The following is a 16,616-nucleotide window of genomic DNA, read 5'->3' on the forward strand; positions in this document are numbered from 1 at the left end:
TTTCCGTAAACATAAATGAAACTGATGTATTGTCGTATGTATTTATTAAAATAACATCCTAAGATTCGAACATACAGAAATGTTTAACGATATATAAACAGCTCATAGAATAAATATTATGTATTTCTTTTAGAAAAATATCAAATCGACACGCCAGTTACATTCCCTATGAATTGTAAATGGTAATTGCTGAAAGAAAATATTCTAAAACGAAGCTCCTACAATAAATAACAAGTGACATCACACGCATCTGATTGATATAGGATTATTATATCTTAATGCTACTAAACAATCATCTTATTCGCTAGTTTTTGGCCTTTATAATGTCATGTCTTACATAAATAATAACAAATATATATTTTTTAAATTAAATAAGATATATCTCATAAATAAAGATTCTATTTTCAAATCGTTCTCAACGATTCGAAAAGAACATGATTTAAATAAAAACACTAAGTGTCGCTTATTAACTGGAATGCAATGTCTTACGATGGACTGAAGACTTAATTATCAGTACTCTAATATGGCACTACGTTTTAACATTTGGTAGATAAATATACAAAAAAATATATCCAAAATTTATCAGTTTTGATAAATAAATGTTGGATCGTCGTGAAAAAACAAAATTGATTAATGATAACATAAAAAAATTCTTGTGTTAAATATGCGATTGCGTACACGGCTACCGAATAGTATATAATTTCGATTAACATGGAATTTGAATAAAGAATAATGAAGGTCTCAAAAACCGTTCCACGAGGTCTCAAATATTTAAATGCGATGTACATGTATACAAATGATTTTGAGAAATCATGAAATAGGTTTTAAGTACTGCAAACGTCTGCTGATATTAAATGGCACATTGAGAACACAATCAATAATATATTATTATTTCACTAACATTGATATATATAAAAAGAAAAGTTAAAGGACAATTACTATGTAAAAATGTAAGCTACACATCCATTAATATATTATGAATAATGAACACTTATATGAGAGAATTTACATCGAAAAATTATATTTCTTTTATTTGCTGTAAACATTTGATTCTAAACTTTTTTTTGTTGTAAGTTTTCAAATAGGTCATAATCCAAAAACTTACCCCTGTTATTTCTTTTCAATTAATACATTGCCATTCACATAATTAAAACAATTCACAAATATAGATATCATAATGACGAAAAATATGATACAGTTAGAAAGAATAAATAAATCACAACGAAATTATTCACGTGCAATTGTCCTAACACGGTAAGACGTCAAGTATCGCTGTTTCAACGTTACCTAACATAGTCTTATAGGTTCAATGTTCACCCTTCTCTAACTCAGCGAGCTCGTGGCCGGCAGCTACTTCTCTCTCGTTCTGTAACGCTCGTGTCTTCTCAATGTCTCCCTGTGAGAGTGACGTCACAATAATAGCGCCGAGAGCATCGCAAACCACGTTTATCGTTGTTCTGAATCTGTCACTGTAATATTGAAATAAAAATGTCTGATCAGTAAAGGATCTACAATAAAATAAATTTAATAGCTGATGGCAAAAGCTTGTTAAATCTTATGTTTAACTTTGAATATTAACGCCTTTTTATACATTGCATTTAATTGGATTTGTTTCGTTTTAGATCTAATTGTGACTTCAGTCATAGCTGTTATATTTTATTGCATTGACAAGTTAATCCCGGATCGTGTCTACTCCATTGTACACGACACTGGCAGAAAATACTCTGCACGTCTTTGGACGGATGAAGGCCAATTAAAACAACCAACCAACCAATATTTACACCTAATTTATTTCCAATTAATATGACATAACAGTCAAGCACTATCCGGTCCAAATATTAAAAATATATTCTTGAATAAAGTAATAAAGGCCTATGGGATGCCATAGACTTGGGTACCCTTAATGATAATTTATTTCTCTATATTGACTTGAATTTAGTTCTTAAATTTTATCTGATTTGAAATTATTATCTCAAACTAAAATAATGTCATATTAACAATTTGTTGAAAACTCAATTTGGGCCTACACGTACCGATGTTCTTAAATATGCATTCCGTCCGTACAAGTACTAAAAATTAAAATGTATATCTCAAAAATATGCAAATAAAAACGGTGCCACTTGATTATTAGGGTGAGACATTTTAAACCCTGGTTCCACGAGTTGCCCATTAACATTTAACAGCTTAACAGAAGTATATGGTTGATCACTCACAGTAGCCAATCCACCGCGAGGATGATAGAGACGTCCTCCGCGGGCAGGTTCACGGTGTCCAAGACCATCACCATGGTAACCAGCCCCGCCTGCGGTATGCCCGCCGCTCCAATACTAGCAGCTGTGGCTGTCACACTGAGAGCAGATTAGTAGTAGTAGTTAGTAGGTTTAAGTGGTGATACTAAAACTCATTGTAAGCATATTTTTCTATAGCAGCTTATTTGTACATAGTATATGCGTGTAATAAAAGTAAATGCTAACCTAACAGCAACAATCTTCCCGAAGGACATATCAACTTTTCTCATCTGTGCTATAAATATGGCAGCGACGGCTTCGTACAGTGCTGTACCGTCCATGTTGATGGTAGCACCGATGGGGATCACGAACCGTGTGATGCGCGGGTCGAGACCCATGTCGTCACAGCAGCCAATCGTTATGGGCATCGTTGCTGAACTGATGGCAGATATCATGTGCATGAGCATGGGAATACCTCCATTACAGGACCGTGAAAAGATCATTCTTTCATGTCATGCATCAAGAAAAACATTTAGAATAGAACGTGGAGAATTTTGATAAAGACAAGAAATTAAGAAATAGAACATACCTTGATGCAGTACCAAACGCGGTAGCCATAACTTGACCCATTTTAGCGATGTACCGGCAGGGCAATTTCTTGGTAGCCAATATGAACAGAACGCTAAGAGTTCCAAAACCGTGTAAAAACAAGCCCAGAAGTACAGTCATAAAGTACAGACCCAGACGCCCGACCAGCTCAGCGAAGGATTCTATCTCCATGATCTTAGCCGTAACAAGGAAAAATACTCCCAATGGCGATAACCTGAAAAAAAAATTAAAAAAAAAATTTAAACTCTAGTTTTTCAGCACTTTTGATATATGATTATTATATTCCTCAAAAAACATTCAATTCAGCGTAAATTTCCTACCAAATAACCCATCCCGTGATAATCATCATCGCTTCAGACAGTGAATGGAAGAAAGTCTGCAGCGGCTGGCTCTTATCCCCCATTTTCCCGAGCGTAATGCCGAGCACAACGCTAAAACACACCAACCCTAAGACGTTGCTGCCACTTTGATAGTCACCTTCTATCTTATAGGTTTCCAACTGGCCTGGAATTAGGAAACAATTATTACTCGTTTTTTTACTCTTAGCAAACATCTACCCTAAGACGCGGTCACAGTTAATACGGCTAAAAGCATAAGACAAGTCGAAAAAATGCAGACTCCTTGGCTGCTTTGCTTGCACAGGTTCAGTAATGAAAAAAGGAGTAATTAAAAAGTCATTGGCAATTATCCCACTTAAGGCTTCCTACTAATTAAAGTATATTCATATATCCACATTATTTACTAAGCTTTAATAGCAATTTGTGGCTATATATTGGAACATGCATGATATTTTACAAATATATCCCCAAGAATTGATGAGTCAAAAACAATCTTCGCTCAAGAAGACGAACACAGAGGGGTTACTCTGCGACCAATCAAGACAATAGAGCGACAACAACAACACACGTTGGATTCAATCACGATGTTATTACCTTTAATGATTTTTGTGTCGTTCTGGTCGTAAGTCAGCCTTGTGCGGTAAGACGCGATTGTTGCTTGCGCTAGATTCTCTGGAAATACATTTCTGCAAATGAAGAAAAATACATTACCTTATTACGATATATTTTTTTTATTGTTAGGTCCAATAATCTCTAAAGGGTAATATTTGATTTCTCAACCTAAACTGGGGTGATAAATGAGATGGGATTTGCGTCCTGTCAGGTAAATTTTCATTATTCCGATAAACAAATATTTATACAAAGGACGAATTCCGTAATCGCATTATATAGTACAAACTTATCATCGTCCTGTGATAAATTGAATAAACTTTTAGTAACTTAAATGTTAAATTTATTTCATCAGATTTACAAGCCGTACCAACCACTCGGTTTTTAGTCAAAGACTAATATAATCTTAAATATATAACAGAATTCTGGTAACATGTTCGTGTATATTAAACGGATCTGTATTAGGGAATCTTTTTATCAAGTAAAAATTACATCACGTACTTTATTCTTTCATTATATTCTGGTTATTGTTTTTTTTCTGTTTACACGAGACATACATAATTTATTAAACAAAGGAGCGCTCTTCAAGGATTAAATTGACATTTAAAATCTTACGGTAGTGTTCAGAAAAAATCATTTAGAATAGGATTAACTGTGATTGCGACAAGGAAATTTTATTAAAGATCATCGAACTCCATATTTACAAAAGAAACGTCTATTTTGGAATGCATATACTTTATAATATTTGTGAAGAAGTGTGTTCGTCTGATTCATTAAATCATAAATCCAAAATAATCATATTTTCGCCTTAAAAAAGCAACAGAAACTAATAAGTAGTGTTATCTGCTGTCCTAGTTCGTGAGAAATTATGTTTAAAAAGCTGCTTTCTAACGGCGGAAGCTAATTTCAAGCAGCAATTGGATTAGTGAACTTTGAATTAACCTGTCTCGCGTATGTCGTTATTGTATTATCTAGTTATGTCAAGTAATGATACTCAAAATAATGTATTTTCTATTTTACACAAAAGCTCGTAATCCATTTAAACATACATTTTAATTGACATGACTTGCAAATAATTGTTATTGTTTATTTTTAATATAATTTAATAGCTTTAAGAGTGTAGTGTGCCAAAGCGATCACGTGCGACGCTACTATGTTACCTGGCAATCAGAATCAAGATTTACCAAGATATCTCTATTCATACTATATTAGGGTTATCTCTTCAAACATCTATATAAAGCAATAATGTCCATTATTCCATAACGTATTTTTTTCTACATTTTGATAACCAAAATAGCAGAATAAAGTATGCACTAAGTATTATTTAAAGCTTAAACAAAAAATATTGCATAAAATAAAATCGCTGAAAATATAATATTGGTGCAAATTGCAGTCTATGTACATAAATTAAAGTCATCAAGTATTCACTTCAATAACGATATTATATAGACCTTTCAAGTAGAAAAAAAATGCTATAAAACACAAGGAAATAGTGATAATTTAAAAAAATATTAGGCAGCCCTAATGACGCGGAATGTAGGGCGCAATATAAATAGCGTTGTCTGATGAAGACTGACGAGGGAACCGTCGCCCGCGTCGCTTCACTTCGGCAATTTACCGAGCATTGCAAGCGCAACGTTTGACGCCTAGCTTTATATCGACATAACTATTATGTACTAAGTTTATATACATTCGATGTGTCTATATCAGTTAAGTTATTAGTTAAAATATAAATGTTTACCTCATACGGTTAAGTTCTTAGAAGTTTTTATGATTTTATACGTATTCAGAAATTATGAAAATCACCTGATTTTTATTAGACATAAAGGCTGAACAAGCAGTTTTCAGTTATTTACCGGATATTAAAAACTGATATAGCGGGAGACGAGTAGGTTAAGTAAAATATATATTTATATATATATATATATACATACATAACACCCGTAAACTTTGTTATATATCTTACTAAAAGTTAAAAGTATTTTTCAAAATCTATGTATATACATATATATAAGACAGTGGTTATTCCTTTATTTATAACTTATTTGAAGTGGCTGGAATGCTATTATTATGATTTAAGGTGTATCTTGCTAATTATTTAATTATCGTTTATTTTAAGTTCCTTAAGTTAACATTTCCATATTACCATAAACTCTAATGTCAGATTTAAATATTATTGAAATCGTTCGAGTCAAAGGCCAAGCCATCAAATATTTCTGTAACCATTCATTCTGGTAATCATTCAAATATGTTATTAAATTCTATGTTACCCTCAACATACGAACAAGATCTCTGCACACAGGTTCACTGATCAGCTTGTTACCTTACCAATTTAACGTAAGAGCAATCAAGTCAAATCAATCATCCAATTACACAAAATAACGGACAAATAGACTTTTATAGGTATTCTCTACGTCGGATATTTCCAAGTCATACTTGCTACACGTCCACTTCATATAAATAACAAGGAGTCTCAATTCATATTCAAGTTTTCCTATTTTTATTAGTAAATACCAAAGACGTTCATTTTAATGTATAGTTTGGTATCAGATCATCATAAAACATATCAAGCTAATAATGACTGCCATAATAACAATTTTTAGAACATTCAATTAAAAAAAATTATTCGTTAATGTGCTAAAGTATTAATGACTATTTGTTGTTTCATCCGGATGGCGAAATTACGGCGTCCATTAAGCCAATCATCACGCGTTTTGCGATTGATATGGGATCGGAGGTCGTGGTGTAATTTTACAAATATGAAAATGTGTTTCGAGTGAGTTTACGACGCGATACATCCAAAAATATATTACCATAGACAACAACAACTTTATATTGTTGCTTAGAAATTCACAGCGGCTTATTGCATATTTATATTTGTCTGAAGTGACGGACTTTTCGTTTTTAGGGTGGTTTGGTTCGTGTGTCTAGAGGGTTATTTTAGCTCAACAACTAAACGCTAAATTTCAAACACGTGACATTTCATCCATACATCGTTTCCGTTACATTATAATAGTACTTGGATCATATTACTAATACTCGCAACAATGCTATCTCATTTGCGTTTAGACGTACATAACAATATCTTAGATTGAATCATTTAAAACTTCTAGGAAGATAATATGAAGCTAAATTAATGTGATCTTCACTAAGGGATCGTTTGTAATGAAGGGAAATATATATTTTGCACAAGTAATGGAAAACACTAACATTTATTCTATCTTATACGCAACATATGAATAGTACCAAATCCAGTGTTACCTTATCAAATCCAACAAAGTGTCCGAAGTGAGGGTGTCCTTCGTGACCAGTTTCTTGGTGGAGTTAGTGTTGTACTCCTCGGAGTGTTGGCCAGGCTTGATGGTAGTTACGAGAGCTATACCCAGCATCACAGCGCATATGGTGGTCGTCATGTAGTAGATGATAGCGCGAAGACCAACCCTGAGTGTAAATTGGATACAGGAAATGGAAAATGACACAGTTTTTGTACCTATTGAATACGAGTTAAATTTAATTTTGAATTGGTTTCGAACACACACACAGCCACAGTAACTAGCTCCATCTCGCGGTTGTATCTGTGTAAGCTTTTATTCCATTTGAATATTGTAAGTAAAAGGTATGCAAAGTTTGATCGCTAAGAGTTTAGCATCATTTTTACTAAGGGAAATATTTAATTTTCAAACAAGTAAAGTAGAAAATGATTGATTAATCTGAACACAGAATTGAAGGTATTAAGAATATATTGAGTTTTATTTCAAACAAATTGTAATTTGACTTTAAAAAAAAACACTTTATATGCATTTAAAAAAGATACTTCTGAAAGTAAAAACCTAAAAGAAATTGCTTACAAATTGCATCAATCCGTAATCGTCTTAAAGTCTCAACTGATTTTAATTATTGTAATGTTTCAAAGTTAAATAGACAAAAGTTACTTACTTGCCAGATAGACTAAGGTCCAACGATCCGATAGCGGAAACTATAGATGATACAAGGAGTGGCACGATCAAGCTCTTCAACATCCTGAGGAAGAGCTCCCCTGGGTACTGGAAGTACATCACATCTCTCCGGGACCACTCTATTCCAGACGCCCTCAGCCCCCAGCCCAATAAAGTTCCCGAAACAACTCCTATTATAGTGAGGATGGTCAGCAGATTCTCCCGAAGGAAGGATGTACAGGCATTTCGTCTGATTTGCAGCGGCATCTTAGGGAACTATCGTTTCTGCGACAAATTAAATTATTATTATAAGATCCGGATCACAAAATGTCCTTATCATATGTTAGTATGAAGGCTATTAGATAATTAATTTTACTGACCAAAAAGAGATGTATGGATAGATTTTTTTTTAATCATAGTTATCGAAGATTTTAAACGAATAGTACGTTTATAAATGTCTTATGATGTTTTATAAGTTTACTAAATAACTTGTTCTACTTTAAGTTAGAAAAAATTCAAAACCAGCGACGTCTAGAATTTTCTACTACAATGAATTTGATCATAGATCAAGGATATATCAATTATTTTATTCTTAGTACGTAAGTTGAACTATTGAAATCCAAATGAACGTTACCCGTCATATAATTACATGCAAGCTTTAAAAAATTAAACATAATACAAGTATATAAAAGAGAAAATAAATCACTTCACTTAAATAATCTAAAAACAAATGCTGTTATTATAACTTATTTTTATTTCATGTTTTTTTTTTCTTAATCTCTTTTCAAACGTCAAATTGCTAACTTGAAAGCCAAGAAAATATTTAATCACGTAACCACCTTTTAAATAAAAGCCTCTGGACCCTTATAAAGTAAAGAAACTTTTTTAAAACCAAACAATATACTGAAGCCAAAATAATTGTCACTTATATGGGTTTAAATGAAAACTTCAAATCTCGCATATAACGTAAGATATACGACCTATTTCAAATAATTATGTTCTCATTAAAATCGGTACAGGTAATCAATACTAGTTCTCTGCAGCCGGATTAGTAGAAATTAATAAATAATTTACATAAGTCACTAGGTTTTGAGTTAGTCAGTTTTTTTTAAATGAATAATTCCACATTTTAAACCAGTCCTCTCCACGCGTCTTTAATTCTAAAATATCCGAATCCTATTCACCGTCGGCCTTGACACCCGTAGGCGTGACGCCTACGCCGTAGCCCGTAGCTACGCAACCCAATAAGCCTTCGATAAAAGGAACCTTTTATTTCAATTATTATTTGAGATTTGAAAAAATAAAAATAAAATTATATACAATAGAGATTTAGTTTAATAATAATCTATTTTGACATTTCATACATTTAATGCGATGCATTCGTATATAAAATGCAATTTTCTATGTAAACATATCTTTGTAACTCAATTGAGGAAGAATTATCAAGTTTTGTGGGGGGTGATTCATAATACTATTTTATACCTATTTTGATACTATGTTCCACATCTGACGATGGACTGACACACACACACACGCATAGCTGGATAAAAACAAATCTGTAATTTTCATTTCCTATTTGATACTTCTTTATTATTTTTATTCACAATTCTCTATATATTTTTTTATTCAAACACAAAACCTACAGTGTTTACGATTTGGAAAATATTCTGTTATTGTACACACACACACACACATACACACACACACTTTGATATATATTTTATTTTATAAATCACATAAATATAATAAAAAAAATTAGAATTGTACAGAAATTTGAACTATCTAAACAATTTTTATTACAAATAAAATAAATCACGATTACAAATTGAAAATATCCATTTAAATATATATAAATATACATACATATATATATTTTAAAGAATTACTGTGTCAAAACACACATATAAATTAATATGCATTACAATCCCTTTAAAAATATTACAGCTACGTTTGTTATAATGGAAATAGTATTAAAACACAATACAGATATCTTCTATAGATAGATAGATATCAATATTTGTATTATTTTGAATCTGAGATTGTTTTTTAGTTCTTAATGATGTCAGTATTATTATATTAGGAAAATGATAAATATGTACAAGTGGCAAAAATATTCAATTAAGTTAAATATAAGCTGCCTTTCTTTCGATCAATAAAAGTTGAAAATAGCTTCGTTAATGTCAAATTTGCTTGACTATAATATATCTAACATTCAATGATTATCTTGTTTATTTTTTTTTATGCTATGGCTTCATTCACGCTGAAATTGTGTAATATTGTGCCAACGTCAACTTTTTTATTTAACGAAAGAATTCTTTTAAAATTTTGAATATATGTGAAAACAGAAAATACTATCATGTTACAGATAATCTAAGCTTATATTATTTACAGAATAATAAATTCTAAACGAAAGCATTTTTTTTTTTTCATCTTAATGCCAAGACTTCATCGTAACTGATATTATTGTATCGATTCACTGATGTTATCGATTCGAAAGCTTTATATACGTTGCTTAATTTAAGAGGAATTTACAGTTTCGATGGGATGAAAAACGATTTGTGTAAAACGATTGAATTACCAAATTGATGAACATTTTTTATGGAAATTTCTTTCAATATTTCTGTTAAGTATTGCATTTTGACGGAGGCTAAACAATAATTCATGAAACACGAAAATCTGTGCAGACGTTCTAGAATTATAAATAGTGTAACTAACACGAATATATGTATGTAGTCTAGATATTTATATTCTATCCTTAGATTGATCTGGAATAAAAAAAATGTTGACAAAGAAATATAAAATATATATATATATATATAAAACCTTACTTACGACTCATTTACCATTTAGGGCTTCAAAGAACAACAAACATTAAGAAATCCTTGTAAACATTTTGCAACAGTCGTATTAGATTTAAAAACAAAAAACATTCCAGAACTTAAATTTGAAAAAGTTAATGACGAGGCTATCGTTATGATACATTTCATATTCTAATATTATAGTGCAAAATCAATATGCTCTTAATATTATAGAAAAAATACATCAAGCAATTAAGACGCATTAGACAGACAGATAACAATCGTTTAGGAATATCAGATATTATATGATATATTTTTAACAATTATAATTTTTAAGCGTGGGTAAAGTGGGAGCCAAGCCGCGCGGATGTAATTGAGGAAATCTTTATTTAGTATCGCGGGACCCCTCGCTCACACGGACGCCCCACCTGGATGGAAATGTACACTCGTGCTAACAATCCCTAGGGGGCCTCCGCTCGCTGAATGAGGAAGGTTGGGCTTCAAACACTAGTTTCAAAAATTCTTACATACGATTTTCGAATACATTACATTCGAAGCTTCAAATGTACGACATATAGACGGCTCACGCGATTTTTTTATTTCACGTCATAATATTTTTGTAAATATTTTGTATAAATAAAAATATATAATTAATTATGTTCATGTAACATGTTTTGAAACTTAAACATATTTGTTCCTGAACGAACGAGTATCTTTGTACTACACATATGAAATATATTATATATTTGGTGTAAAAATATTTATATAACATCAGGAGTGTCTCTGTGTACGAGTGGCTAACGCTCCAATCTTCTGTCATGAAGTACCCCATACATCCTATACGGCGAGTTACACCGCCACCGCTTATTAATTAAGGAATAAAACAAATTAATCATACAATAAGACTCATGAAAACGGCGCGTATAATATACATGGCAATAAAATATTGTATTATTATTTAAAAAAAAGGTTCTATATATTTTTTATAACGATATTCAAAATATTTAAGAATTAAAAAAAAATGAACGTCAAAAAAGTCGCCTGTAACTGAAAAAAGAATGGAATCAGTTAAGCTTTAGTACGAATCGTGAAATCCTCTATGTAGGTCGATGAATCGAATTCAACACGGCTGAGAATGTATGGGAGCTTCCTCAAATACTATTTATGACATTTACTTTTACCATCATGAATATTTTTGGCCTCGTTTACTTAGAGACTTGCTTTAATATTGTAACGGTAATGCAGACTTCTTAATGCGTTATGAGATCTTCTTTACACACGTTCTAGAATTTTATTCATTAAATATATCGACTTTAAGACAATTCTTACATTGAATAGTGATTTATGCATAAGACAAAATTTATCTCAACTACTAAACTAAGCCTTATCCCTTATTTACGCACTATTTTCGGTTTGCCACTTCGCGTACTTGGAATTTGGAATTAGGCTTGGAAAGAATATAGTCTGTTAAAACAAAAGTTATAGAAACGAACGGGCAACGAAATCTATGGCCGGGGTCACGTGACATACAAAATATAATCCTTATTCCGTGTTTTGCCATAATTACAAATAATAACTAGATACTTTATTTTTAGTTTCATCAAAATCTTTCAAGCATCCATTGCTGGAATCTGCAACACACATTCATACTGTCATATATCCCACAAACTTTCGTATTTATAAGTAGTACAAGCAAAGTATAACTATTTAATAGTCTTTTCAGCTCCACGCTCTCATACAAAATCAAAAACAATGTTGCCCTATCACAATATTCCGTTGATGTATATTATTTTTTATCGACGCATTGTTACAGAAATTTGAAGAGACATCGTCTGTCGATAGTTATGAAGTGAAGGGTCTCTGAGGACCTTTCCGACACACAAGTACACGATTACCAGATTTCTATATATATTTTACTATGTAGGAAAATCGCCTTTTTACTGTTTGATATAAAGTCGTTTTTCCTTTAAACCTAATGTTATCGGTATCCTTAACAAAGGTTTGTATTAACTAATTATACAGCATTTCCCGTTTCTCATTCAATAAACATACGTTAATTAAATGCGAATTTTTATAAAGAAAAAGACCGTTAACTTTCCGTACGTAGTGTGACGATGCCTACACGTACTTAGGGTAAGTATGCTGTTCACAGAATTTCACTGTTTCTGTAGGGACACGAATATGAAATTTGCTTTTATATATATTTACGTAAAATAATCTTATATATATACACACGAGTGATTTGAAATTTCAAGAAAAATATAATTTTATTTCTAGTAATAATTATTAAATATTAATTGAATTATAATTTTACATTTATCAATTTTTTTTTAACATTAATCTAGAAATATTTTGTTTGTTTGCGACAATTCCTAGCATATAACATACGCACTTAATAATGCTATTTTATGTTTCACAGCCACAGAGGATACTTAAGCATATACGATCCCGATAGGCTTGGAATGTAAATAACATAATTATAATGTAGACTCTAATAAATATATTTAAATTGAGCTCCGTTAGTTAGTAAGATAGAGGTTTAAAGTGAATCGAAAATTTTAAGGTAACCAAAGTACTTTAAGCTCGCATATCTATGTAGGATTTTTTTTATCTGCGGTCCCGCTAAAAAATATACATATATTTTTATAGAAATGTTCATTTTTAACATTTCTTCTTACACGACATGATAGAAGTAAAATATTTGGCTTATATAAAACGGAGATTTAGTTAAACCGACCTGTGTAAGACTTCAACGCGTCGTATCAATGAGTAACTTTTTAAATATATATATAATGTATACCTGACATATATAATGTTTATATCTAATATCTGTTTAACATTATATTTGTAAATAAATATAATACACAATCGAAATATATGTATATATAATAATTCTTTACGATCGTTACAAAAGACGAAAGTATAAAGAGGGGCTCCGAGATTCTTATTGGGAGAGGTATCACTTAAGTGGAGCTTAACCAGAAGTGGCTTCTTGTGATACATGTAGGGTGCAGTAAGTTGTATAACTGTTGTAATAAAAACAACTGTAGTAGTTACATTATTAAAAAAAAAATAGAATATGTTTAAAAATGTTGCCATTACAGATATAATAATTAAAAAATTATTAATACTCAGACATTTTATTAAAAAAACGCAATAAATTGGACTTCGTAAGTGAGAAGGGAGTTTTTTATTTAATGAGATCTAAGTTTTTTATTTATTATTAAAGCAAATTACTTTAAGATGAACTTTAGGATTCACTTTTGTTCGTCGATTTTTCTTCTCCTGTCAGTGTATTTGCTAACCATTTTCTTATTAACACAATATTAGTAAACATTTCAAATTACAGATCTTTTTTTTTTGTATCGACATAATAGATTTTAAATTATTTGTAGAAAGTGATATTGTCGTTTTGTTTACAAGAAATTTTTAAGACTGATAATTTTAAACAACCTCATTTATTTCCTAAGAAAATAAAAATATAAATTATATCAAATAGTTTGTGAAACGAGAATGGATACGTTACTGTATTTTCTTTTTTCGACGCCAATTACGTGTAGATATTTTACGGTAATTAATTGGTATATTATTGCAATAAATAATTTTATAAGAGTAAAATATTTTCTATCAATAGCCTTGATTACAATTCTATTGTACAACTGTATTGTTGAAATCCTTGCCTCCAAAAATATTGTTGTTACAAATCAAAAAAATATAAATAATATTAATGTAAATTTTTAAAATATATATCTTATTTCAAATCTACGTATTGGCTTCCATTTATTTCATTTAGTATGTGTCGCTATATCTCTGGCATTTATCCCAATACTTGACCTCCGTCTCAATAAAAGGTGTGCTTCAAATCTGACAACATCTTTCTAAGCTAAATTAAATATTGTATAATATCTATAATATATCGGAGTAACAAAAACTAATTTATTAACGGCCGTATATTTAAACTCACCGTTTGCAAAGATCGTAATGCGTATCACTGAATCAACTTACACATAACTTTATAAATACAGCGCGCGTGTTCATAGATCGCACGCTGGCGACTGACTGAGACAAGCCAATCTGTCTGGATGTCCTAGGATACTCGAGATGAGAGCTGGCGGGAGGGGGAGGAGGAGAAGGAGAGGGGGAGGGGGAGGGGGGAGATTGATCCGCGTCCACTTCCGTCATGTGTCCTGAATGAAACCCTCATGATACGCGTGTAGTACGCATATGTAGGTGCTAGATACTCACAGGAAGGCAGTATTGGGCAAGCAAATGAGTAAGTGAGCCACTTAAGTACTATCATCTGTGATGGTACTATTTGTTTATTCTTATGTACATTCTTTATTTTAGATATTTAGTATAAATGCTAAATTCTTATTTAGTTTCTTAACTACTTCCGCGTTGTTGATTCATCACTCATATAAATTTGTTTTCGAGAAGAGGTAGCGATCTTGTTATTAGGTCTAGCTTTGTTAATACCTAAGTTTACTATTAAGTAACTAAATTAACCTTCATTAATATCAAAGTTACTTATGAAATACAAACGAACATTCATAATGGCGCCTTTCTTCACTCGGTAAATATTAGCGAAAATAGATATAAGTATTTCTAATAAGAAATCGTTGAAAAGAATTATCCCTAAATCGCTTAAAACGATTTACAATAGAATGCCACAAACGTCAAACAGCACTCTCAACGTCAACGATTTAAATTCATCGAGTTACAAAATTTAACAGATATATATCTCAATCGACTTCAAAAAACAAATACGAATTATTATAATAAATTTCCTCAAACAAAATCAATCATAGACTATATCATTAACTCAGTACATCTATCTATTTAAAAATATGTATAAAAATGTAAAACTTCCTTTATTTTTTTTTTTTTTTTGGATCACAGACTATACCTGTAATATACAAAATATATGGAGTCAGGAAGTATTAGTAAGTTAATAGTTTTTCACACAATTTCACATACCTAGGTATTATAGTATTGACGTAAGTTAAAAAACGGGAAATGTATCGTTTGTAGGATAACGGTGTGCACTTGTCGTAAGAATACAATTTTAGACACCTTACACTGAAATACATACTATAATTATATAAGATATTACATATCAGCATAACATAAAATTCAATGAATATTTGCAGTTAAATTCAAAATGCTATCTAAATACAAATTGTTTTAGACTTTTTAGTTTTTACTCAAAAATGCTTTCCAAAAAATTTTAATTGAATAACAAATAATAATTAAATCCTATATTGTATATGTTCCGTTTATAATAAAAATATTTCCAATCTATTTTCAGCGTTTTAGTACATAAAGCTCATTAATATTCAATATTTGTATTCAATCAGATATTAATTATAAACTATATCCAACCCATTTTCAATACGTCCAAAAACTTGTATATTTCAGACCAAATATATTTTATCGAGTATTTAAATAAAACAAGCAGATAAAGAATTACGGTAACTTCGAAATCCTAAACGGATAACGATTTTATTAACATATTGTTTTCACTATTAATACCTCATATGATTGAAAGCTGAAGCAATAACAAAGGAATCGACTTAAGCGTTTATAATATAATCCAAGTTCATATGATACAAGAGTATATAGGAATAATTTCCAGGTTAAAGCGATACTTTTTACATAACAGCTGCTGTAAATAGTTCGCAGGACCACAGATTAAAATAATTAACGCATATTATAGTGACCTCCAACAATTGCGACATCCCATTACACGCAAATTAATTTTTGTCGGATATAATTAGCTGAAACAGAACCGTTTCCAGTTTTAAAAGGTGTTAATATCAATATTATGTGTAGAATAAAATATATGGCTTCATTATTTGTTAAGGTTTCGTGTTAAAAGAATATTTACATATTATGTTAATGCATATCAAAAATTTTGTCTTGATAAACTATTGTATTCGTTATTTTTTTTTCCTTCTATAACAGAAATAATATTTAACTGACAGATATGGTTCTAATAAATGAAATAGTTTGTAAATGAAGAAATTTAATGTTCCATAATTATAAATATTGACTTAATTAATGCAATTCCCGATATGAATATAATGCCTCTCTAAAACG

General features: G+C 30.8%; 1 protein-coding gene across 1 annotated transcript; it reads right to left on the minus strand.

Annotated features, from left to right (window-relative positions):
- Window positions 1-29: 29 nt before the first annotated feature.
- On the minus strand, window positions 30-14,610 carry LOC116771701 (excitatory amino acid transporter 3). Its single transcript, XM_061528040.1, has 9 exons — window positions 14,482-14,610; window positions 7,721-8,004; window positions 7,046-7,225; window positions 3,770-3,861; window positions 3,158-3,341; window positions 2,818-3,051; window positions 2,475-2,666; window positions 2,214-2,348; window positions 30-1,469 (listed from the first exon to the last, which is right to left on the minus strand). The coding sequence occupies exons 2-9, from the start codon at window positions 7,984-7,986 to the stop codon at window positions 1,307-1,309; spliced, it is 1,446 nt and encodes a 481-aa protein (XP_061384024.1). The 5' UTR covers window positions 7,987-8,004; window positions 14,482-14,610; the 3' UTR covers window positions 30-1,306.
- Window positions 14,611-16,616: the final 2,006 nt, after the last annotated feature.

This window comes from Danaus plexippus (genome assembly GCF_018135715.1).
Source record: "Danaus plexippus chromosome 16 unlocalized genomic scaffold, MEX_DaPlex mxdp_23, whole genome shotgun sequence".
Taxonomy (NCBI): Eukaryota; Metazoa; Arthropoda; class Insecta; order Lepidoptera; family Nymphalidae; genus Danaus; species Danaus plexippus.